Source organism: Danio rerio, chromosome 6, assembly GCF_049306965.1.
Source record: "Danio rerio strain Tuebingen ecotype United States chromosome 6, GRCz12tu, whole genome shotgun sequence".
Classification (NCBI taxonomy): Eukaryota; Metazoa; Chordata; class Actinopteri; order Cypriniformes; family Danionidae; genus Danio; species Danio rerio.
The window spans coordinates 45,215,957-45,241,392 of record NC_133181.1 but is presented as its reverse complement, the minus strand read 5'-3'; the positions used below and the strand labels follow the sequence as shown (position 1 = coordinate 45,241,392).

The 25,436-nt window shown below is 36.9% G+C and overlaps 1 protein-coding gene across 4 annotated transcripts; it reads right to left on the bottom strand.

Moving 5' to 3' along the window:
• Positions 1 to 137: 137 nt before the first annotated feature.
• Positions 138 to 24,248, bottom strand: rbm6 (RNA binding motif protein 6). 4 transcript variants are annotated; one of them, XM_005166119.5, is made up of 23 exons: positions 23,871 to 24,248; positions 23,132 to 23,236; positions 16,585 to 18,142; positions 16,171 to 16,260; positions 15,995 to 16,064; positions 14,844 to 14,917; positions 11,035 to 11,106; positions 10,639 to 10,930; positions 10,398 to 10,555; positions 10,219 to 10,319; positions 9,555 to 9,618; positions 9,212 to 9,287; positions 9,062 to 9,126; positions 8,835 to 8,958; positions 8,161 to 8,258; positions 7,741 to 8,037; positions 7,497 to 7,640; positions 4,788 to 4,856; positions 4,356 to 4,592; positions 1,136 to 1,210; positions 903 to 979; positions 765 to 816; positions 138 to 677 (listed from the first exon to the last, which is right to left on the bottom strand). In XM_005166119.5, exons 1-23 carry the CDS (start codon positions 24,224 to 24,226, stop codon positions 585 to 587), a joined length of 4,347 nt encoding a protein of 1,448 aa, XP_005166176.2. In that variant the 5' UTR covers positions 24,227 to 24,248; the 3' UTR covers positions 138 to 584. The 4 variants fall into 4 exon arrangements, with proteins under 4 accessions (XP_005166176.2, XP_068078142.1, XP_073810529.1 ...); XM_068222041.1 differs by having other exon boundaries at positions 23,408 to 23,905; XM_073954428.1 differs by lacking the exon at positions 14,844 to 14,917 and having other exon boundaries at positions 23,408 to 23,905.
• Between the last annotated feature and the right edge of the window lie 1,188 nt (positions 24,249 to 25,436).

Genomic DNA, 25,436 nt, shown 5'->3' with positions numbered 1-25,436 from the left:
TGAAAAAGAAACGTTAACAGTTATGTACTGCCACCTGGAGGAGAATGTAGAAAACAGACCTATTTACAAGGAACAAGCTTTAAAAACTAAAATACACCGGTTTATAGTATTAAGATTAAAATAAAAATCTTTTGATGTGTGGTTACAGTCATGTTGAGACAATTTATTGACTCACTACAGTAATATTCAACCTGCTGAACCCAAAACATTTCAATTTACAAATGAACTTTACATACATTTACTAAATAAAAAAGTTTGGGGGGGGGGAGACATGATACGACGTTATCAAATGAGAAAATATTTAAAAAGCCCTGAAGAATAGAGCTACAAAGGATGATTAAACACGAAAGTAATGTTTGGCTGCTAGGAAAGAATAAATTCCTTTATACAGGCACACTTCACCATATCCATGAATGCGCGGTTAGTCACAATAAGCTTCTCCAGGAATTTTATATCAGTTCAGAGTAAAACCTGGAATGAGCTGCCAACAGACCACACCACACTGTTGTGCTGTGTGTGTATATGTGTGTGTGTGTATATATATATATTTATACACAAATTCTCTTTTTCTTCATTCTTGTCACTCAGTCCAACTCATTGAATCTTGCAAACATGGCCTTCCGAACTGCCTGCTTATATGTGGCATGATTCCAGACGACAGGTTCTTTTTTCTTCCGCTTTTGTAAGGGAAAAAAAGTAGAAAATGTGAAACTGACCATTAACGGCTGTAGCTCAAAACATTCAGTAGCTGAACAGACACTCACCTCTGTAGTCTCTAAACCCAAACCTGGTCTCTCGCTGCCTTTAAAACTGTCCCTGCAAGATGTCATAATTTAGATCTGAGGATTTGCATATTAATGAACATTGGAATTGAAAGTATTAAAGTTCAGAAAATCAAAAACCTTGAGCTGCCGGCCCAAGTATTTTGTGGCTTTCTTCTTTTTGCTTCAGGCGAGCTGCCTGGCGCTTTAGTTTTCATCTAAAAACAGAGTTCAAAATGAGTGCGAATCATTTCATCATGGGTATTGTCATGTAATCAAGACAAATATTGAACTCAAGCAATGATTGGTTTAATATTCTATAAAAAGAAAAGAAAAGCTAAGGATTTAGATAAGCATAAAATAATGAAAGATACCTCTTTTTCCTGGTTTTCTAGAGCCTCAAGTTCTCTCTTAGAACGTTTGATTTTCAGGTGAATCTCCATATTTTGCTAAACAAAACAAGACACAAAATGATTAAATATGCCATTACTGACAATACTGTATTCCTTTTTGAAATATATATATGTTAATACAATATACAACATTTTATTTATTTTATTTTAAATAAATGCTGACACATGGGTAAAACCTAGTGAAAAGTATAACCACTTAATTTAAATTGACACATTTCATCTTTCCCTTATATACATGTGAAATATGAATTTACACTGATTTGGGAGACCTCAGATTATTGCTAGTCTTCAAAAAAAAAAACACCGCACAGTGCATGTGTAGTGCATTCACACCACAGATAAGCACACTTTAAATAGCCTCATTGATGATTATGCACTTATCCAACCAATAAAAGAAATGTGGAATCTTGAACCCTTCAAGCACTCAACAGTTGCAGCTTTGCTCATATAATAAGGATCTATAAGACCTATGAAAGGTAGGATAGGATTATTTTGCATTATGCAAACAAAATTCACCAATGGAGATGATTTCACTGCTTTTTGATGTTGAAAGCTGTTGCATTCAGAACGGGTATCTGATATTTTGGTCCTTTATTTTATGGTCCGTTTCCACTGAGAGGTACAGTACGAGAATGGTTCAATACTCTTTTATAGACATTTCCACTGTCAAAAGAAACCAAAAAGCGAACTGTACCACATCACTTTTTGGGTAGCCTTTCCAAAGGGTACCTAGCATAACAAAATAGTAACAAAAGCAGCAGCCAGACATGCAGCTTAGCAATATTGGTTTACAGAGTTGCGTCACTAGCTTGTACACAAGCCAGAAGAATGAAAACACAGGAAGCGATACTTTTAAATATACAGCCGAGATGTTACAATGTAATAATATAGACATATAATAATAGGCCAGGGGTCGGCAACCCGCGGCTCTAGAGCCGCATGCGGCTCTTTAGCGCTGCCCTAGTGGCTCCCTGGAACTTTTTCAAAAAAATGTTTGAAAATGGAAAACGATGGGGGAGGTAAATATATATTTTGTTTTAATATGGTTTCTATAGGAGGACAAACAATCTTAACGTTTTCCAATGCTGTAAAAGTGTGTAGAATATTTAATTTCAACATTTCTGTCAACGAAGATTTGCGTCATAGCCTGCGACACACGTTTCTATCAGCAGGGCGGGATGCCAGGCAGGTAGCTGTTGTAAACAAACCGGCGGCTGTGTGATGCGCCATGGAGCGCAAGCTGTCTTTGCCAAAGATGTACAGCGGGGCACGCTTTCTCATTTTCCCTCTCTGAGAGAATTCAAAGAAGCCCATTCCGATCACTCACTCAACGGTGATTATTTACAAGGTGCGATCGTTGATTTGCAAACTGCATTCGGGAGCAGATTTTGCGAATTGCGAAAGGAAAAAAACGAGACTGTCTTTCCTTGACACACACCCCTGGAGATTGACCCTTCCTTGTTGAGCACATTCCCAGGAATGACTCGAGCTGATCTTGAAATGGAAATGGCAGGCTGCGTTTTATTGCACTGTTTGTTGCCCAGATAAGGGGCACGTTGTGCACGTTCATTTTGATGTTGTTTTTTTGAATCCTCAAAATAAATAAAAAAAACATTTAAAAAATCTGATTTCTTTATTGCATTTCTTTAATTTCATCAAAGCAAAACATAATGCAATAATATTGTAATGAAGTTAAACTTGAACATTAAACATAATTCATTAGTATTGTAATGAAGTTAAACTTGAACGTTAAACATAATTCATTAATATACTGTAATTAAGTTAAACTTGAGACGGCATCGTACAACAGAGTAGTCACGTGGCGCGTCATTCTCTACAGGATGCACTGCAGGGAAATTAACATTTAATCATGAAGGCTCAGTATGTATTTGTAGCTAACAAAGTCATTTTTATAGTAGGCTAATATAGCTAATATAAATACATACAGCATGTGTTGCCATCATTATAAGGCTTATATAAGGCTTTGAATTTTTTGCGGCTCCAGACATATTTGTTTTCGTTTTTTTTTGGTCCAATATGGCTCTTTCAACATTTTGGGTTGCCGACCCCTGTAATAGGCCATGGTCGACCTGAACTCAAACCTTGTTATCTTGATGAACAGCCACAAAACCAAAAAGAAGAGCAGAATCTAATCTGTGTACTGTTGTTGTTTACAAGGCCGTCTAAAGCGTGATCAGTTTTACTTTCTCTAGAGAGCTGTGGTTGCTCTCCAAAAGTCTATATTTGAAACAACGAACTTGAGCTGATGATAATAACGTGTGCGTGATTATTGAAGTGCTTCTGACATCCGATCCTTTCAGAAACGGACAAACATGAGAGTGAAGCACGGAAAAACAAAGAAGAAGCCCGACAACAGAAAAGAACAAATGACTGTTTCAGCAAACTAAAACATGAACAAACTGCCATGTTAAACTATTAACTTCTTTTGGACTATTATGAACTCGGAATGATGGAAATACTTTCAAACAAGATGTTAACATTACATGTGCTGGTGAAGAATAAAGATACAAATGAGAGGTTTGCACTGACTGTATGCTTTGTGTTGTTTTTGAACCCGAATAAGGACTAGATACATGTTGTGTGAAGTTTTTCTGTAATTGGTAACATATCGGAGACTAATGGTCTGGATGTGTTGATATATGTTGCATTTATTTATTTATTTTATACAATTGCAGACATCACAGTAGGCTATTTGGCTAATTTCATTATTGATCTGTAGTTATAATCAAATCATGTTCATAGAAAGGTTAATAATGAACATTTATACACAAGTATTAATGTATAAAGCATCTGTTTTGTGAGAAGTGCTTCTCATATGATATGTGAACGACCCATATAGCTTTACTGTAGACATATTCTTGGAGTGACAATGAAATCGACTGCAATTTTGTCGTACACCACGCCTACCAAAAGGGTACCATTGATGCCCTTTGGCATTGAAGACACAAGCCTGATAAGAGGTGACCCGTATCAAACTGTACCACTCAGTGGAAACAAGGCATCAGTAATATAGCAACTGCTAAATGTCCTGTTGGAAAAATTGTGAATTTCCAATACTAGTTTGGGACGACATTAAATTCAAACACTACATTGTTGTGTTAAAGTGCATAGTATGATAGTGCATAGTGTGTCACTAGGGACATAACTGTAGATTTGCTACCTTATGGAGGTCAGAGAGCTGCTGGTGGCGAATTAGAGCGTCTTTATTAGGGAATTGCCTTCTGCACAGAAGACAGGCCATCTTCTTCCAGTCTGTCAACCTGTCCTCCTTCTCGTCCGCCTGCGGCTGGCTCTTCGCAGGCCGTGAAGCTTCCTGCTTATCGTGTTTCTCTTCTTCCTCTTCGTCACTGCCTGCACCATAATCGGCCGCCAACATTCCCAGAGAACCCATGGGCCGCTGCCAACACACAGTGCAGAGAGGGAGTTCAGCTTTGATCTACACTGACACACACTGTAAATCTGCTGTAGTGTGGGTTATCAAATAACATGCATAAATCAGGGTCAAGGTGATGTGTGTGCCCTTTTAGCTTAGGGAAAACTGAGACTGATGTGATGTTAATGTGTTGTTCATAGTATGACTGTAGACTCTCACCTTTGATGATTTTTCATCTTTTTGTTTTGGAGGAGCAAGAGGCTTCTTGAATAGTTCATCTGCACCAGTCTATATGAACGAGGGAAATGGTGAGGAATAATCATGTTTAGAAGAAAGACTGAAGCTAAAGTCCAGAAGGCTGTTATTGGCCAATGGCTGTTAGCCTTGCAAAACACTATTTTCAACTAACCAAAAACATTATGCCTTTTGGTTATTCAGAAACATGACAACTGCATCATGTAAATACATAATAAAGCAGTTTTATCAGTTTAGTCGGTTTGAAATAGAACTTTACAAAGTTGACAACACAGTTGTTGTCATACAATCATACTCTTAGTTAGCTGTAAATTTTCCATCGTTTGGTGAATTTTAATGAGTGGTGTATTTTGTCTGGTCCTATTTTACAAACAACTTTAGTCAAGGATGCTACAAGGGCATTGGACAGAGTTCAAATGCAGCCCAGCTGAATAAATTATAGGCCATGTCAACCCTTAACACTAATAAAAATACCAATTTAGGGTTTCTGCAGGTTTCATCAAGTCAAATTTAAGCCCTTTTAAGATTCTGTTAAGACCATAAAGAATTAAATTTTAGACTTTGGCAGGGTTAACATTTTTTTCCAGGATTATCATGAGGAATTGTGTCATTTTTGTTTTTTCCCTGATTAGGGAATTTAATTAGGAGATTTTGCTGTTAAAATGACTTGTTTTTACAACTGAATTGCATCTATGCAATAAGAAACTTAAATATAAAAATATAAGGTTTTATGGAGTTGGATTTTTGGTGATTGGATGGTTGTCAGCCCAACTGAGTAGACTTACTTGGACAAAGCAAATTTAAGATTTAAAATGATTTAAGACCTACAATGCAGTACTGCAGTGAATTTTGACTTTAAGGCCTAAAATCTAGTTTTTGAAAATTTAATACATCAAGACCCAGCGGACACCCTGCAATTGTTACAGCATTTTGATTACATGCGACACGAACAATCATAACTGAAAATCTATAACTGGATCAATATAGCCTGTATTAATATGTGAGGATCTTTTCTACAATATATCGAGTAGGGGGAGGCTGCAGACTTGGATCCAGACAGATCTACGGCCCAAGCAGTTTTACGGCCCAGGCAGTTTTACGCCCCTGTTGTTCCTGTTGTGTCCAGTAGAAGGAGGCAGTACAGTATTATTTTAAGCCTCCAGAACTTTATCACAACCAACCAAACGCGACACCATGAAGAGGTATCTATGTTAAATACGTGTTTAAAACATTAGCAAACATGAAACTTAAACCTTTTTTTTAATTAGATTAAGGTCGATATGAGTATATGTCAACACAAACAAATTGGTGTAGTATAACAGCATGTGTTAGTTTGACTCAATTTTAGCTAACTATGTGCAGGCCAGCTACATGTTCTACATCAACAAAAGAGTAAAATAACATTAACCTACATAAAAAAGTGTGTTATGTAGGCTAATTTTCTTTTACCTTTTTTATCTCAGCAAGGGAGTAATTATTATATATTTAATAATTATTTAAAGATATATATTTTCTTATAGATTAGACAATACACTTGCATGGTCTGGGTTGTCAGCCAAATCTACACTTCAACTACACTACATTATTCCTCCAAATTTGACTTTCTTAAATGTTGAAATAAATCTAAACAGATCTGAAAATTTAATTGATTTTATTTTAAATTTTAAAATTGCATTGCTTTCAATTACAATCAATATAATACAATCCTGTTCTAGTTTAAACAATTAAACTATGATATATCCATAAATGCATATAGAAACTCACAATTATAAATGGTCTACTCATTTTTGTTCATATAGCCTAGCTATACAGTACATTTTATATATTACTAATGAAGTTTGCATTGCACATGCAATCATATTGTTTATCCCTTATTTTTTTCATCATATTTATTGTAACAATACCTCTGCATTCTTATCAAAGCACATCATTACTCCATATTACACTGTATTTTTTGGTTATCATTTTGGTATTTTCAAAATGCAAATTTATCTATAAACAATACAACAGATGCATATCTCTATATGAAAACGTATAGCTAGGCTACAATTAACCATTACACTATCCAACAACTTGTGTTTTTAAATTTTTGTTATTAAATGAATCTAAATTAATTTGCAATAGAGCTTTTGCAAATCTGGAATTATTTAGCGAGTGTATCAATTCTGCATATTTTATAGTGAGTTTATAACTCACTTTATGATACATTAATCTAGCGTTCATATTTAGCGTAATCTAATTAAAATTATATATACTTATTAACAGGACATTTAATAATCTGAGAGCGTTGACTTCAAATGTATTATGTGGTCATGTATCTTTCATCCCCCCCTACTGAATGCATTAGGAACAACAGGGGCGTAAGGCTGTGAGGCGTAAAACTGCCTTGGTCGTAAAACTGCCTGGATCCAAGTCTGCAGACGCCCCATATAGAATATATCAATAGACACATGTCATCTGTTCAAATCTTATAGAAATCACATTAGTATATAATTTTGCAAAAAAATTAAGTAAATTCACTTCTAACATTTTGTGCCTCCAAATTGGTCTGGTACTCGAGTACTTTAGGTTTATTTTTCAATTTCCCTAAAAAAAAAGCATAGTATGCCAACCACAAGTTTAATGATCAGGTGAGAGGGTTGAACAAAAACAAAGCGTAAAAGGTGATCTGACCTTCCTTTCAAAGATGGCGAAGGCTGCATCAGCTGCCTTTGAAGGTCTGTGGTCATCTCCAGACTTGAGGACAGGGGAAGGAGCTCGGACACTTTCTTTCTTACTGTTCTGGATTTTCGCCCATCTCTCCATGTCTTTCATTATCTGATGACCACATCCAAAATTACTACACAGATCTAATATATTACTCTCATAATTTTGAATTAATCACTGAACATGTGGTGCAATAAAGTACTGTTAAGACCTTAAAAGCTGCTAAACTCCTGGGCTTTTCCTCTTTTTCCTTCTCTCTCTTTTCTCCACGTTGCCCAGGCTCCTCTTCCACCCGCACCTCTGGCAAAGCCTCTGAAACCGCCTTGGCTTCCTCTTCTTTAATGGGTACAGCTATAACCTCAGCAACAGGAGTCACAGGAGCAGGAACTTCAGGGGCCGGAACTTCAGGAACATTCTGACCATCAGTGGAAGAGCTCTGGACTGGGATGTAGGTCTTTAAAGAACTATCCCAATACAGGTACTGCTGATTTTGAGCATCGTAGAAATACTGCACAAGCAAACATATACATTAAACCATTTCATATAGCATTTCATTTAATTGAGAATTAAAGAGCTATTTATATTTACATTTAACAGATGCTTTTATTCAAAAGGGAATATATAAACTTACCCTTGAGTTGGGATCATAGTAAAGCGTAGTCTGAGGGTCATAGTAAAAGCCAGATGTAGCATCGTAAAGGAAGGCTGACAAATCTGGAGCTTCAGATCCTACAGTTATAAGTATTATTATTAGACCAGTTGTCTATCATTCATTCATACATACTACGAAACACTGTCTTAACTGCTATTACTGATACCAGTGTCTATGATGGACTGAATTCAATTTAAAAATCAGCCTTGCACATGTTACAGTGTCAAGAGATTTTAAAAGCACTTGTTATTATAAAAATTAGGACAAACATGTAGCCCAGCGTTTCTCCTGTTTTCTTTGTGTATTGTTGCAAATATCAGTTTAATCAAGCACAACTCACTGGATCTGACAGCCCTGTTTGTCTAAGCTGATAAACAGCCTGTATGGCTAAATTTATATAAAAAAAAAAGATCACCACCCAGCCATATGTGTTGGGTCATAATACAATATAAATCACATTACAATAAGATGCATTACTAAAAATAGTATTATGTATTACCAAGTATCAGTTTATTGTTACACAAAAGATACAGATAAACAACGATAAACCAAAAAAAAAAAAAAAATACCAGTACTTGTTCAAACTAATGAACAGAAAATCTTTATAAACTATCAACAAATGTTGTTAATGCTTAAACAGAACAGTGGCTTACCGTAGTTATATCCGTCAATGGAGTCTGCAGCTCCAGATACAGCAGCGTCAGATAAAGCTGGAGCCTGTTGCTCAGCAGTCTGGACTGTTTGTGCAATGGCAGATTTATTTGAATACATCACACCCTGTGAACAGCCAGAGTCTCAGTTACCCTCAAATAAGTCAACTATTTCTCCCCTGACATAAATTGGAAACCCCATCTCCAAAACGCTAACATAAAAAAATTACCTGTGTTAGGCTTGAACTTGGCACTGCTACTGATGACAAGGTTGCATCTGCCCCTATTAGGTCACCTATAGGAAATCCCACAGAACACAGACCTGAATATCTTTATTCTACAATTGATTTCTATACCATCTCAATCTTAAGAATATTTACCTTGAATAGATGCAGCACCCACAGCTGTAAGAACAGGCTGGGGATAAAACTGCTGCGGCTGCTGGTACGGTTGTTGCTAGAGAAGAATTTTATTAATGTAAATGAAAAATTCATACAAGATTTTATTAGGAAAAGGAACATTAACAACAAAATATTTATACACTTAATATTTTTAAACACTGTTTTGTGTAAACATACACTAGATGAAAAAGAATTCCAACAGATGCGTTTTGGGAATCATTTGTGTCTCATTTAATGGGTTCTGTACTTTTAAAATGCTACAATCAAGATTCCTGTATCAAACTTTTGTTAACAAATCATGATATTCATTAAAATGGCCTACCTTTATCACATCTGGAGGCAGACCCAGAAGAGAAGTGTTTGCCTTCTCATTGTCCCTCCTATAACTGCAGAGAAAAGAAACGTCTCCTTAAAAAAAAACTTCAAAGCTCAAATAACAAATCACAATTCACATACAGATTTCTTTTTTTCTTTTTTTATGATGTATAAAACAGTTCCTCTAAGAATTGGCATGCATCTCAGAAAATATGAGACTCCCAAGATGTGTCTTTTATGGCAAGTTCAGACAGCATGATTTTTAACCCTGATTTTGACTCGACGACAGGTTGAGAAATCGCCGATAGATGCCTGAAATCACAGGCAAATCTGTTCTCATTCACGTGAGTAACAATCACACAGTGTGAACTATCAAAGATGCGATCTGAGAGAAATCACAATTAAGACTTTTTAAGACCTTGCGGAAACCCCGGAGAACGTGTCTAGTAATCATATGAAAGCTGATATGAGGGAAAATTTAATTTCTTCACTTAAACTATAGATGCATCTTACCTGTTGTGCTCTGTAGTATTAACTTTATGCATTTGATACAGTTTTTCTATTTTTTTTTATTTTTTATTTTCTTTAACTGTCAAGAATTTATGTGCATTTTGTATGGTACTATATGCTATGTTAAGAGGAAACCAATAAAAAAAAACGTAATTTCTTACTTTTGATTTTTCAAAGGCTTTGCAACCTCAGCATAAACTCTGACCCCATCAATCATGATTGGCCGAGGCTTTGTGAGCAGCTCCACCAACCGTGTCACATGCTGCACACAAAAATAGTGTTATCGGGACTTTGAGACATCATATTGTCTTTGTTATAATCATAATTCTGTACATCTCACCTCATGTGAATCCATATCAACAAAGCAGAAGCATTTGGATCCAGGTGATTTCCCTTTGACCAAACGTACATTGCGCTCATCCAGGTAAGCAAATGGATCAAGTGCTTTCAGAATGGTCTCCACGGTGGTGGTAGGGAGAATGTTCTTAATGATCATTGCTAAAACAAGACATGAAATTTAAGTATAATCCTCTACCATTTTCCTTAATTGAAAAATCTCAGTCGCAGCTGACATGACTTACTTTTGCTTTCTTTAAAAACTGGATCAGAGTACTGTAAGTTTTGGCGTGATGCTCTCTGATTGGTCCATTCTTCTGTGGGTTGTTGCTCCAGTTCCTGCTGTTGTTGCTGTTGGTCCACTTGCTGTTGCCATGCTTCAGGAGTCAAGTTTGAGCTTCTCTGCCACACACCTTGAGAAGCAGCATCCAGTAGAGGCTTGACAGCGGTTTCCTCCTGTTTGTTTGGTGGAGGGACTGGATTTGGTAACAAACCATCATCACTAGCTGGTGTAGCCTTAGTGGGTGGTTCATGGAGCTGCAATTCAAATTACAATGCAGTTATTACATGAAAGAATTTCAAACAATAATCAAATCATAGTAAAGGTAAGTAATCAAGCTCTATCAAACAAGGAGACTCACCTGCTCTTTCCCATTTTTGTCAGATTGGACATATTTAAGCAGAGCAGTCTTGTCACCAACCTTAACAGATCCCTAGAAAATAAAAAGAATGTTTTTTTAAATGTCAACTCACTGTCGTTTTACACATACAATCTACTTACAATAACCTATTTGCTCATCTCAGGCCGTAAACATAAAGAGGTCTGATCTGGGCTGTACTTATGCACTTTGGACTAGTTTGCTTTATTAGTTTGTATTTTTCAATTTGCCTTTATAGTGGAGACAGTCTGACCAATCTGAAAAGCGTAGTCAATACTGATGATTACATTTGTAGTTATCTGAATTTCAATGCTAATCTGAAAATATAAGTGAAAGGTATTAATGTCAAACACAGACTAGGACTTTTCACACTTAGGAAAGGTAACCCTGGGTTGTTCTAATTATCAGGTAAATTAAATCCTGGGTAATCTTGTTTTCTGTTACACAGAGCTGATACTTAACCTAGGATTAACAATTAAATCTGGATATTCATACACTGAGGTTTTGGACCATTATAAACCTAGACCTCTGATTAACATTCTATCTTGTTTATTTGACAATGTTTAACAGCTCGAGTTAGTATCCCCCTCTTATATATTTATGTCTGTGCTATCAGGTTTACAAACTATAAAAACTATATTTAAAAAAATATTAAAAAAAGAATCTGATTCACACCTTTTCTGTCACCCTTTGACATGCATCCACTCGCAAGCACTGTAATCTTTTGTTTACACGACACGCTGTTTTCATGATCCATAACTTTCCAAAACAGTGCTGCTAAACATCTAAATGCAACCACGTAACACTGCATAGTTTCACACTGTATGTTTATCACCAGAAGACAAAGCTGACAGCCGAAGGCAGTGATACCCTTGCACTAGAGTAGGGTACCTTTACCCAGAATAGATTCGGGGGTTTCAAACTGTGATAACCCAGAGTAAAGCAGCGTGAAAATCCCAACTAGAAGCAGATCCATTGCACAAATAACTGCACATTCATCTTTCTCAATAGGATGAATAAAGAAGTTCTGGCTTCTTGCAGGTGAATAAATTGTGCAGATAGCAGGGGAGCAGCTTGGCAAAGCTTAACCATGAGGACAAAATTCACTTTCAACAAAAGTGTTACGAAAGGGTGAAAACTGTACAAAACAGCAATCTTTTCTAGACTAGGATGTCACCATTTTCTCCTTTCCAATCACAAGCAATTATTTTGTGTTCACAAATGGGGTGACTGACCTACACAGAAGAGTACCATCGCTTGATCAAAGAAAATGACTGTTTATAAATAATTAAGGTAAAAATCCTTCAGCTTTTAGGTGAATGTAAATGAACCTAACAGTGTGACGTAATCATTGTTTTATAAGATCTTACCCACCATTGTGCTAGGATACAGTCTCAGATATTCATTGTAAAAATGCAATTTTAAATGCACCACTTATGGCTTGTTTCCACTGACTGGTAAAGTAAGGTATGGTTCGGGTTGGTACGGGTCACCTTTATCAGGCTTGCGATTCCACTACCAAGGGTACCCTTTTGTTGGGCGTGGTGTATAAAAGTTTCAGTCGACATCATTTTCACTTGAGAAAATGTCTACAGTAAAGCTGTACGGGTCGCTTACATATCATATGAGAAACACTTCTCACACAACAGATGCTTTATACACATACTTCTGTATAAATGTTTATTACTATCTTTTCTATGAACATAACTTGATTATAACTGCAGATCAATGACAGTGCGAAATAGCCTACTGTTACGTCTGTAATTATATAAAATAAATAAATAAATGCAACATATAAACACATACAGCCCCTTGCAGTCTCCGATGTTACCAATTACAGAAGTACATACAGCATACATTTGGTCCTTATTTAGGTTCAAAAACAACACACAACGTATAGCTCACAGTCAGAGCAGACCTTTCATCTGTCTTTAATCTTCAGCAGCATATTTAGCCTCTGTTAGAGTAAATCCATTATTCTGAGTTCATAATAGTCCAAAATGTGATGACAATAGTTAAACATGGCAGTTTGTTCACATTTGCTGAAAAAATTATTTGCTCCTTTTTTCCCGGCTTCTCCTTTGTTTTTTCACGCTTCACTCTCGCATGTGTCAGTTTATGACAGGATCGGGTTTTAAAAGCATGTCGATAATCAAGCGCACGTTATTAACATCAGCACAAGAAGTTTGTTATTTCAGATATAGACGCGCAGCGAGCGCAAGCAAGAAAGTGAAACCGCTCACAATTCAGACTGGCTCGTAAAAAACTAAGGAGCACAGGGTAAATCTGTTCTTCTTTTTGGCAACAAAGATTGTTTGAGCCTGGGTAGACCATGGCTCGTTATTATATGTATATATAATTTCGCTGTAATCTCTCGGCGCTGCATTTTAAACCTGGTGGTACCTTTATTTTCATTCTGGCTTGTTGCGTAAACGAATGACGCAATCTGTAAACCTATAGCATTCAGATGCCCGTCTAGCTCTGCCTTATGGTACCCTTTCTCGTGTTTGGTATCCTTTCTAAAGGGTGCTGAAAAAGTGATACGGTACGGTTCGCTTCTGTACGCCTTTTGATTGTGGAAAAGGCCATAAAAGCATACCAAACCAAACAGTACCACTCAGTGGAAACAGGCCATTACAAAAATGTTTGTTTCCTATTTAGTTTTTTCAAGTAGCTTCAAGTGAAACAACCCTGAGCAAGAAACTTTGGCAGATTGCACAAAACCAGGTGAAAAAACACAAACAACCAACAGGGCAATCAGGTTTCAGCACAACTGCCAATAGCACAATCCAAACCAAAGCAAAACTTAGGTTGTTCTTTCCTTACAATAACAGTCTGTTTCATTAGAAATGTACAAGTGCAAATAGTCTAGAGTTTCCAAACAACCCTCGTTTTGGATCTCTCTTTAAATCCAGATATAAGAGTAAGCAGGAATGGAAAAATTGGTTTGTTTTGATGTAAGAGATAAGACACCCAAAGTTAAGATGATGAAATCACAATCCAGTTAAAACGGACAAGACGATTAAAAAACTTTGGGCTAAAAGAAAAACCAAAGACTAATAGGCCAAGAAATCCGTAATGGCATAAGAATAAAGAATGATAGATGGGCTACCACAGCACAAATACAATATTGATGCACAACATCATCTTTACATACAACCACAGAGCAACTTGTTCTTCAGAAATATATAAAGGGGAAAACGGCAACCCTTTTCAGTCAACAAAACAAGAAAATCTACTAAAAGCTACGAAGATGAGACAGAAATCTTGAAAATCCAATGAAAAAGGAGGCCAAAGAAGAATGGTCAGTGTTGCTTCAGTACCACTGATGAATGTACCAGAGGAAGCAAGCAGAAAGTGTTTGGAAGACCATGGAATCAAGAAGGCCATATGATGAAAATGAAGTATTATACTGTTGTAAACAGTAGACTGAAACAACAATGGTGTGAAGTTGAAGAAAATTTTGCAAAAATGCAAATGCAATTCCAAACTTAGCATGCCAAGTAATTATTCAAAAAACTACACATTAAAAGGTAGTGAACGATCATTCAGCTTATATGCCTACGGCAGACATCAATAAAAACTCTTTAACACTATGCTCACTCGTTACATCTGAAAGTTGCTGTTGCAAACTAAGTGGCGTGTTTTCACTGGTCATGTTTAATAACGACTTTCTTGAAAGTCTCATGTACCATCTACCCCATTCCCACCCTGAACCCAGCCACCTCCCCCTCCCCAGCCCAAGCCTCCTTCTTGTTAGCAGTCGTTGTAGAAGGGCGAGGATGGGCCACCTGGTTGGACTCCATGAAGTGGACAGCATCCTCGAGGTTTAAAAACTCCACATAGGCCGTATCGAAGCTGTAACCTGGGAACAGCATTTGAAATACAGATGGATTTGCGTTAGTTAATGCAGGTAAATAAAAGTATTTCAAGAGTAAAAAGGCAGTTGTTTCACGAAACAAAGCGAAATTCAAACAGGATGTTAACGCTGCTTTCTTTTTCATTATGAATTTACTTTTATTGGTTACTCAAAGAATCAGAGTAGCCTCACCAAGATATACATTTATAAGGCCAAATAAATACATGAATGTAATACTGAGTGTAATACAGACCCAAAATGAAAACTGATTTGCTAGAAATTTTTAAGTCTAATCCTATATATAGCAATATATAGCAAAAACAGAAAAGATGGCCCATTTTTACATAAAACTGGCATCATTTCAAAGAGGAATAAGTATATGGACAATCTGAAAAAGTATTTTAAAAACGAAGTTTGAAAAATCATTAACAATAAGGATGTCATGTCTAAACATGTTAATATCACTGCAAGTGTTAGTAAAGATTCTGTAAAAATGTATTAGTAAAAAAAATCCTTTGAAATTCATCATAAAATCATCAAAATCACCATGACTTTTTTTGGGATGGAACAGAAATGGTCATTTCTAGCTGAAGAAAAGTGGAAATCAAGACATTTTATAAAAATGTAAACTTTTAAACTCCTTGTAAGTTTCCCAAGTTTCAAATTGCTTTGTGTGATAGTCTTTTGTGCTATTTAGAACCACTGAAACCTTTGATGAATCCAGAGAGGAGTATTTAGCAGCAACTTCACATTGTCACAAAGTAGTGCTGGTTGATAAATGCATGTTCATACAGAGAACAACGTTTAGAAATTCCAAACTCCCAACTAAGCGCGAACCATCTTAAAGATGGAAGCTGCTTTAAGAAAATTCAATCTCCCACACAAGAATATGGGAAAAAAGAACAAGAGATCCTGTAGCATGTTGGGAATACTGATGAGCATTTTCTTTAGAAAGCAAACGCATCTCAGATGCAGAAAGTACAATCGATGTAAAAAGAGATAGTGAGCGTAAGATTCGGAGAGCGAGTTGCGAAATGTTGTTGCGAATTGGTCAATAGATGTTTACGGCAAACAAAATCTCACCTGGCACCACATCTTTGATTTTCATGCCCTGCATTGGAACACCATCACGAACTGCAAAAGCTCCCAGAATCTATGAAAATAACCAAATAAGGAAATTGTCAAAAACCCTTGACTTTTACATAGTGTTGTTTTTAAAGTCTCTAAAAACAATAAAAACCTAATGAAATCTCACTCACCTGCTGCATTGTGGCATTTTTAGGAATTCCAGAGATGGCAATAGTGTTTGTGATTTTATCCTGGACACCTGCACTCCTGTAATCCTGGTCCTTTGTTTTAAAATTTATAATAGTTTAAATATCAAGATAATTCACAAAACAATCTGTAACATTAGCATGTGTGAATGCACAAGTCAATTAACATGTAAACTCTGAAAATAAATACATATTCTATGAACCAATATAAATTTAAATCCCATCTGAAAAAACCTAACCAAAAACATTGTCTGAAGATTAACAGGCAATAAACAAAAAAAATCTATTTACAAATTGTATTATTATATACTATTTTATAAATGCAAGTCAGAATTTATTAGCTAGAATAGAAGAATACATCACAGAAAAGTTTTTCTAAAATAAAAGTCAAAATCCAACCTGAGAACCAGAGTCATCCACTCTTTCAACTGGAACTAGTTTAGATTCCTTCACATCTTTTTCAAGTCCATGAAGATCCCCAAGACTGTAGTCATATTTGCGTCCAGAGCCTGTGCGGTAATCGATGTCCCTATAATCTTGATCAAGTTGCTCACCTCTGTTACTCTGCATTTCCTTTGGCCCAGACATTAAGCTTTCTCTCTGTGGTTCCTGATCTGAAGCCCTATCACCAGATCCCTTAAAGGGCACTCGATTGCTTTTGAAGTGATGCTCTTGATTTGGCGAGTTCTTGTCTTGGAAATATGGAGGTCTACCTCCTGCTGGTGCAGTTCGCTCAGGCTTCTCTTCTCGGTCAACTGGCCAGGACTTTTCACCTTCTCTACCTTGAACATTTAGGGTGGGATCCATTTGAATAGGAGGGGGTTTCTGAGTACCCAGTTCCCGACTTGGGAAATCACTGGGAGTATTTTTCTCCCAGTGTTGGTGTTTGGGCTCTCTTTCTGATCGATTGAAGCCTGTGCTCTCTTTCCCCAGATAAGCAGAAGGCCTCTCTCGGTCTCTCTCCTTAAACTGAGACCGTTCTCCAAGATCTACATCTTTTCCGTGGTTAGGGAAGAACTTCTCTTGCATGTCTCTTTGATAAGTGTCTCTTTGTGGCGTTCTGCCCATCATTGGTGGAACAGAGTCTCGGTCTCTAACACCATGCTTACGCCATTCATCTGAAAGAGAATCACTTTCTCTCCCCCGGAAGGTCACTGGACTGTCCATTGGCTCTGGAAATTCTCTGTCCCTGAGGGTCAATTCGTCAGCTCTGATCATGGGATCTGGGCTGCCACGACCCACTGGAATATCAGATCTTCCTCTTATATCCATGGGAAGGCCATCATTGTCATGAAACATAGGAGGCTGATCCCTAAAATTAGAGGAGGAACCCATACGGTTTCTCATATCCATATCAGACTCAAACATATCTCTTGGATTGAGTGGAGGGGTGACGCCTCGTCTGTTAAAATCCATCATTGGTCTGTCTCTGGGAGGCAAGTCCATACTATATCCATCAATGTCACCCATGCGTGACCTTTCCCTGTCTCTCATATCACCAAAATCTTCATTTCCACCCATAGCCACGATGGCAAGTCTCCTCCTGATGTCTACAGGGGGGAGGCCAGGCATATCCATTTGATATCTCTCCCTCTCCCTCATATTAATAAATCCATCTTCTGGACCCCTCAAATTACCACCTTGCATGTCTCGGCCGTCCAAATCCATTGGTAGCCTTGATGAACCCAAGAAACCTGGGGGATTCTGAAGGTTGCTTCTCTGATCCATTTCAAAGCGCCTTCGAAAATGCATGTCCATTTCATCGCCAGGCCTGTAAAATTCTCGAGAAGGCTCTCTACCTCTATCATAGAGTCCCATGTCTCGTCCTCTCATATCAGGTGGGCAGTCGAACCGCCTCATGTCCATAGGTGGTCTGTCCATATTCATGCCATCTCGACCTCTGAAGTCGGGCCTTGGACCATCTCTGCCTTCAAACATACCACCAAGAGGTTCCCCACTGCAAAAAATGAAATGCATTAGTGCAAATCAATTCCTTTTTTTATTGCAAGTTAGTTCTAGTGGGTCAAGCACACATTCAAGCTTTTATGTTGTACAATTTTTCATGCATTTGACCCTTTGCCGGCAGTTTGATTGATAAGCCACACATAGTCCAATATGCCAGTGGTTCCCAACCTGGGGTCCGCGCCCCCCTAAGGGGGGCGCCACAGTTCACAGGGGGGGCGCAGGAGAGGATAAGTATTGAGGTTGAAAAAGGCATAAAAATGGTCCACTATTATAAAGGGTTTTGCAATTAATTGAAAATCCGATTTAGATTTCGGTTTCAAACGATTATAAAAAAGCATTAATCGAGATAAATGATTATTGCATCATATTTCGCCACAGTTGTACACGTGTTGCTCTTAAAAGCGCGAAAGAGCTTATGTGTGTGTGCAGCACGATCACGCAGTCAGAAGCATGCAGCCGGTCAGCATTCACTCTCATTCGCACACTGAGACGAGCAGAGGAGCGCAGACATCTAAAGTCATCTTAACGTGAACGCTTTAATGGTCAAATAGGTGTCAAAACGCGGTGTTTAGTGATTATTTACATTAACCCTCATTTGGGTAATAAACAAACGAGTTGAGGATCAAAAGACGTGAAAGAGAAACCATTAAAGATACAGCTAGAAATATTCCTGCTGCCGCCTGTTTTTATCATTATTAAACAAACATAACGAGAAAACCCTCGCTGCTCTTGACTGAAGGACTGCTGTAGCTAAAGTGTTTTTCTTACAGTGAAGATGCTTAAAGCACAGTTTGTTTCATATTTTTATTCTATTGTATTTATTTCTCTTTCCTTTGCAGGGTGGAAAATACCTATGTATACAGTTGAAGTCAGAATTATTAGCCCTCTTGAATATTAGCAAACCTTGTCCTGCCCAATTTCTGTTTCATGAAAAGAATATTTTATTAACTTATTTCTGAACATAATAGTTTTGATATCTCATTTCTAATTACTGATTTCTTTTTGTCTTTGCTATAATGACAGCACATAATATTTTACTAGATATTTTTCAAAATACAAGCATTCAGATTAAAGTGCAGTTCAAAGGCTTAATTAGAGTAATAAGGCAAGTCATTATAACGGTAGTTTATTCTGCAGACAATCAAAAATATATATTGCTTAAGGGGGCTAATAATATTGACCTTAAATTGGTTTCAAAATATTTAAACCTGTCTTTATTCTAGCTAAAATAAAACAAATAGAAGAAAAAATATTATAGGAAATACTGTTAAAATTCCTTGCTCTGTTAAACATAATTTGGGAAATATTTATAAAAAAAAAAAAAATCTCAGGAGCGCTAATAATTTTGACTTTAACTGGCAATGGTTTTGAATAATCGTGATTACAATTATGACCAAAATAATCGTGATTATGATTTTTCCCAAAATCGAGCAGCCCAAAAAATAAAAAATAATCTAAACACATGCTTAAAATTCCAACATAATAGTGAAAATAATTAAAATAAATAACTTTAAATAATTATTTAAATTTTGCTCACTCACGCAATCTGCTTGTAAACGTGTCGTAAAGGCAAAATAAAAACAAAAATGGCAGACAAACGTAAATGCAGTGATTCTTCAGAGGCGAAGAAAAAGATTAGACAGTATGACAAAGCCTACCTAAATTTTGGTTTTATTGATATATATATATATATATATATATACACACAGTACACGTGTGTGCGTGCGTGCGTGCGTGTGTATTTATATGGTGGGGGGGCTCCAATGTTTGTATATGTTTATGGGGGGGGCCCCAAAGAAAAAGGTTGGGAACCACTGCAATATGCCATACCTCATCACATTCCACCATGTAATTCTACAGACGTCATTGTAGACTGTGATTGGCCTTGAAGGTCATCGGTTCACTGAATTCATCACGTGTAACCACAGATACAGGGACACTGGAGCGCTTTAAAGCCGCGATTCAGCAGCGGATCGCTCGTATGTCAGCTTATAGACAAACCAGCTGATTGACGTGACTTTGAAATTCTCCAGTGTCCCTGTATCTGTGGTTACACCCAGTAAACAGCAGTGAGTTCAGTGAACTGATGACCTTCACTGTCAATCACAGTCATTTCTGTTGAGCATGAACACAATGGCAAAACAGCTGTTTAAGAACGTGCTCCACAGTGCTTAAATGTTTACAGAAAATGGGCGTTTTTAAAATGTTAGTACCAACTGGTATCGAATTCCAGTATCATGACAACCCTAGCGGATGTTAAAACAACCTTAATCATAAGGTAAACAAAACAAAAGTCTCCACCTGTAGCTCCTTCACGCAATTCAACTCTTATAAACAATAGGTGCGTTTGACATGAACCTCAGCTGCAGCCGGTGATCAACGAGATTAGCCGAGCGCAGGCGGGGGCGGAGTTGAAAACGGAGCCGTCAAGACGGACAGCTGGACACTTCGGGACTCAAAGTTGCTGCAGTCATGATGACCGATCACATGGCGTCATCATATTTTTTTTTGTTATTTTTATTTATTACAACAAAACATTTACAAATAAAAATGAATACAGTCTCTACAAACTGTAGTTCCTTTTTAAACAATAAGGGAGAATTATGAATAAAATATATAACAAATGCATGAGAGAAATAAGAGGAAATGAGAGGTTAATATGAACATAAAAACGAACAGGTCTATTAAATACAAAGCAATAAGCATAAATTCTAGGAGTTAAACATCAATCTTTAGGCTAATACTTCTTGTTTGAATATGCTAAAAAAGGGTTTACATATGTACATTTATAGATATAAAAATTTACAATATAAAAAGCAAAACAAGGTGTTTTGATTAGGTCTTAATAAATGAGATTATTTTGGATAATGAATGAATTTTCAAAAAAGCATTTTAATCCAAAAAGATTGTGTTGAAAAGAACAAAAGGTAAAATAAGTGAGCTATGTAGAAGTTTCCCAGAAAGAGCAGGTAGCCTTTAAACTGCTAGACAGGAAATAAAATATATGTTTATATTATAATAATATAACCATTTAATAATTATTTAATAATATAGTTCTTTAACTTAATTTGTTAAGAGAGCTTTAGGGTGGCAGGATCAATGATGATGATTATTTTATTTCAAGTCTGTAAGACCTATGAGTTCATATTTAGGTTATTCACTAAAATATATCATTTAAATCGTTCATGGAGATGAATGCAGTAAATAGTCTGTATAAAAAAGTTAAAAATAAACCTGTGCAAACAAGCTAACCTTTATAACCAGATTATTTAACAAAAGAAGATTACTGCAGTAAAATATTTGTAGTCTTTTAATAAGCAAGATGTGTACAGGATAGAGAGGGTGTGAAAAGTGAATTGTTTGTTTTGAAACTTTTGAATCGGAATTTGTCCAATTATAAACCCGAAATACACGTGTTGGTTGTCATGTGGTGAACTCGGCCAATCGTGTAATATCGGTGTCGTCATCAAAGCTCCTGCAGTCTCTCTTCAGAAGCTGCACGGTCTGAGTTTGCCGTCTGATCTCGGAGCGCTGACGCGGTACTTTGATGCCACATGTGACAGTCATGTGGCGTCGGCGCAGCATCAATCTGGACAAGATTTCTAACCAGCATGCACCACTTTAAGACAGATTTCGATCGATCTGCGCAGCGCTGCATGAAGTCGAACGCACCAAATCACTCCATTGGGCTTGCTGCTCTCAGCACCGCCCACGCTCATCACCACCAACAAGCCAAACAATCACAGAGCTTGCGCTATGCGTTGATGCTACATGTTATTACATTTTTCAGAAGTGTGCATCAGATGGCATTTGACGCAGAAGCATAAATCAGCCTTTAGACTTGCAACACAGACAGCACAGCAGGTACTCAAATTGGCTGGGCAATAAACAGTTTCATCCTTTCCCGAAACCTAGAATAGCAAATTAAATATGTTTGTGTGGTAATCTCACCAACTGCTAATCAATGGTGCTGTCACTAGTGCTGAACAAGCGGCTAGAAATCAAAGACGAGACTGATAAACTAATCTTTTCTTTGTTTTACTTTGAGTTACTCGTATTTGTATTGCAGACTTTGTCTAATTTGGACTGATATCGATATGTCATTCTTATAGAAATTATTTACTTTTTCACTGGGTAGTGCAGAAATTAATAAGGGAGCACCACAGCTGATACGAAATACTTTCGTATGAGAAAAAGTAGTAAGGGGTGGGGTTGGGAAAGGGTCAATTGCAGACTATGCAGACACTTTTATTTGAAATTTGGAAAAAAATGTCATCAGTAATTGTATGGAATAAAACTAAACAGTATAAAATTACAGCTGAAAAACAAAAGTTACATGGAATGACTTGACAACGTTTTGGGGTCATGCTGTCTTTGGAGAATGTTTTACATTTTTTCTTATAACTTTACTTTCATGGATAAAATTAAATTTTACTGGAAATTTTGCTGAAATTAGGGTTAAATTCAGCACAGCCTTATAGGTATTAAACCAATCACCACCGAGAAGTACATGTATTCATAATGACAACTGAGTTCAAGGCGCCATAGTGGGTCAGTGGGTAGCACAATCGCCTCAGATCAAGAAGGTTGCTGGTTCAAGCCTCAGCATTTCTGTTTGGAGTTTGCATGTTCTCCCAGTGTTCGCGTGGGTTTACTCTGGGCGCTCCGGGTTTCCCCCACAGTCCAAAGACATGTGGTATAGATGAATTGAATAAGCTAAATTAGCCGTAGTGTATGTGTGTGTGTGTGAATGCAAGAGTGGTCGTGGCTGGAAGGGCATCCGCTGCATAAAACATATGCTGGATAAATTAATGGTTCATTCTGCTGTGGCCACCCCTGATAAAATCAGGGACTAAGCCAAAGGAAAATGAATGAACTACATTAAGACAGATTTCTTTTATATACTGCTTTACCTGGTTATATAGTAGTACATTTCGGATGCAGTTAATGTTGTATAAGTGTACATAATATATTATCTTACCGAAAGGGCATTCCTCCTCGTGGGCCGGGTCTTGAGCCGTTCCACATCGTGCTCTTCCTCTCCTTGAAACTCCCCCTTTTGCACGAGTTTCGAGAGCCGAAAGTCCTATCATTTCAGAAATTAAAAAAAAGTCCAAACTCATATTAGAAATCATATTAATGACACAATAACAAACACCGATTATTTGAAAATTATTGGTAAAATACAACTAGCTTTACGATCTCATTCGAACACATATTTCACTGGGGGAGGGAAATGACGACATGACATACTTACGCTCTAGAAGGCCAATTCAATCAAATATAACGGTTATATCTGCGTAACAAAACAATGAAGGTTTTAAAATATCGTTTCCTTCATGCTATAAGACTGGGGTTAATAACTTCACATCAAAAATCAAGTACGTCGTCAAAGCCTCATGCTAACGCTATACGTCCGACTAACGTAAATTTCTGACTAAAGGGGATAAAGTCAAACCAGATGACGAATATATATTTGTGTTTGACTGACACCCAGGTCAAACAGCAAATTTGACGACTCAAATGTTTAACACAAGAAGGCTATTGTTTTATTCATCTTACAAACCCATCATAAAGAAGGCTAACGTGCTAACATTAGCTTTCTATCAAGAGATTTATTTAGGGAATATAATGTTACAGCGTTTTCATCCGTCCTCATTTTAACAAAAGCTAAAACTAACATTTTTCTCTTTCATTGATGTAAAAAAAATCATTCTCACCAAGCTTGTAGTGGTCTTTCCGCAGGATTGTTTCTGAGTTTCCGACAAAAAGAGGCGGAAGATACATCCCCGTTTCCGGCGAATGAGGGCTTTTGGGAGTTGACGTTTAAGAATGGGGTAAAACGAAGTCCAGAATTTTGTTCAACTAAGAGCTCATTTGTACTATTTTGGTCCGTGTACGTTTTGTTCATTTGCTTTCCATTTTCAAACGGAATAAAGGAAATGGAGAAAACGGCCGTTTTTCCGTTTTTCCTTTTGCTCACGAGAAAACGAAAAAACGAGATTTTGGCTGGATTTTCGTTTTTTGGTTTAGGGTAGGAAAACGGATAAACGACTTTAAAATTCATTTTACACATGTAGGCGGTGCTGAAACGCCCTCTTTCCTCTAATTGGTCAACCAAATCTGCGCTCGTGACGTCACCCTCAAAATAAAAGCCTTACACGCAGGCTTTTAATTATTATTATTTAATTATATATTAACTAAGTTTACATATTCTATCATTTGAACCACACACAGTTAGCAGGCTTACATTCACTGCGTATGTATAAATTAAATAAAAACGTAAAGCAGTATTCTTAGACATTTGTCATTAAAATAAGGTCATAGTTCACTGCCAAGCTTTTTGCTGCTGTGCACCTGATGCAGAGCAAAGAAAGCCATTTCCGAGGAGCACCTGGTTTGCATGATTGTTTCAGAGCAAGGGCTTTATAATAATAATAATAATTATTATTATTATTATTATTATCAGTTACTAGTGTTTTTATTGTTTGGTGTGTTTTTTTTCTTTTTAATAGTGGTTAGCAGAACCAGAATAAGAACACTTTGGGCCCTGCTATAAAAACAAAGGGTACCATTTGTTTTCATTTATTTCTTCCTATTTTAATTATATATTGTAATTATTTTTTTGATAATTAATACTATTTTATTGCAACGCCAAAGTAGGCCTGTCTTATTATTATTTTTTTATTATTAAATTTGCTTTTTTTTATTGTAGGCTAGATGGCAGGCTTTAAATATTTTAAATAACATTTACTCATAACCTTACTAATTCGAGAGCCGAACCTAAAAAAGTTTAAGTGCAATAAGCCTGTACAATAAAGGGAGCCGCAATGCATATTTCTAGCGCATTCTTTCACTCAACAATTATTGCTGGAATAATGAAATAAATTTTAAATTAACTAATTAAACACATTATAGTTGATAAAAAAATTGTGTCTAGTAGTTCCGACAAACAGATGAGCTCCCCACCCAGCAATAGTTCGTCGAAAAGACGTTGAAAAGACGACATTGTCAGACGTCCAAACAACGTGGAAAACAGGTGGGAAAGTGAAAGACGAAACTACGTCTTTTTTACGTCGTCGAAAAGACGTAATTGTAAGACGTCCAAACAACGTGGAAAACAGGTGGGAAAGTGAAAGGTGAAAAGACGTCTTTTTCATGTCGTCGAAAAAACGTAATTGTAAGACGTCCAAACAACGTGGAAAACAGGTGGGAAAGTGAAAGGTGAAAAGACGTCTTTTTCATGTCGTCGAAAATACGTCAATTTTAAGTCGAAATTTGGTTGT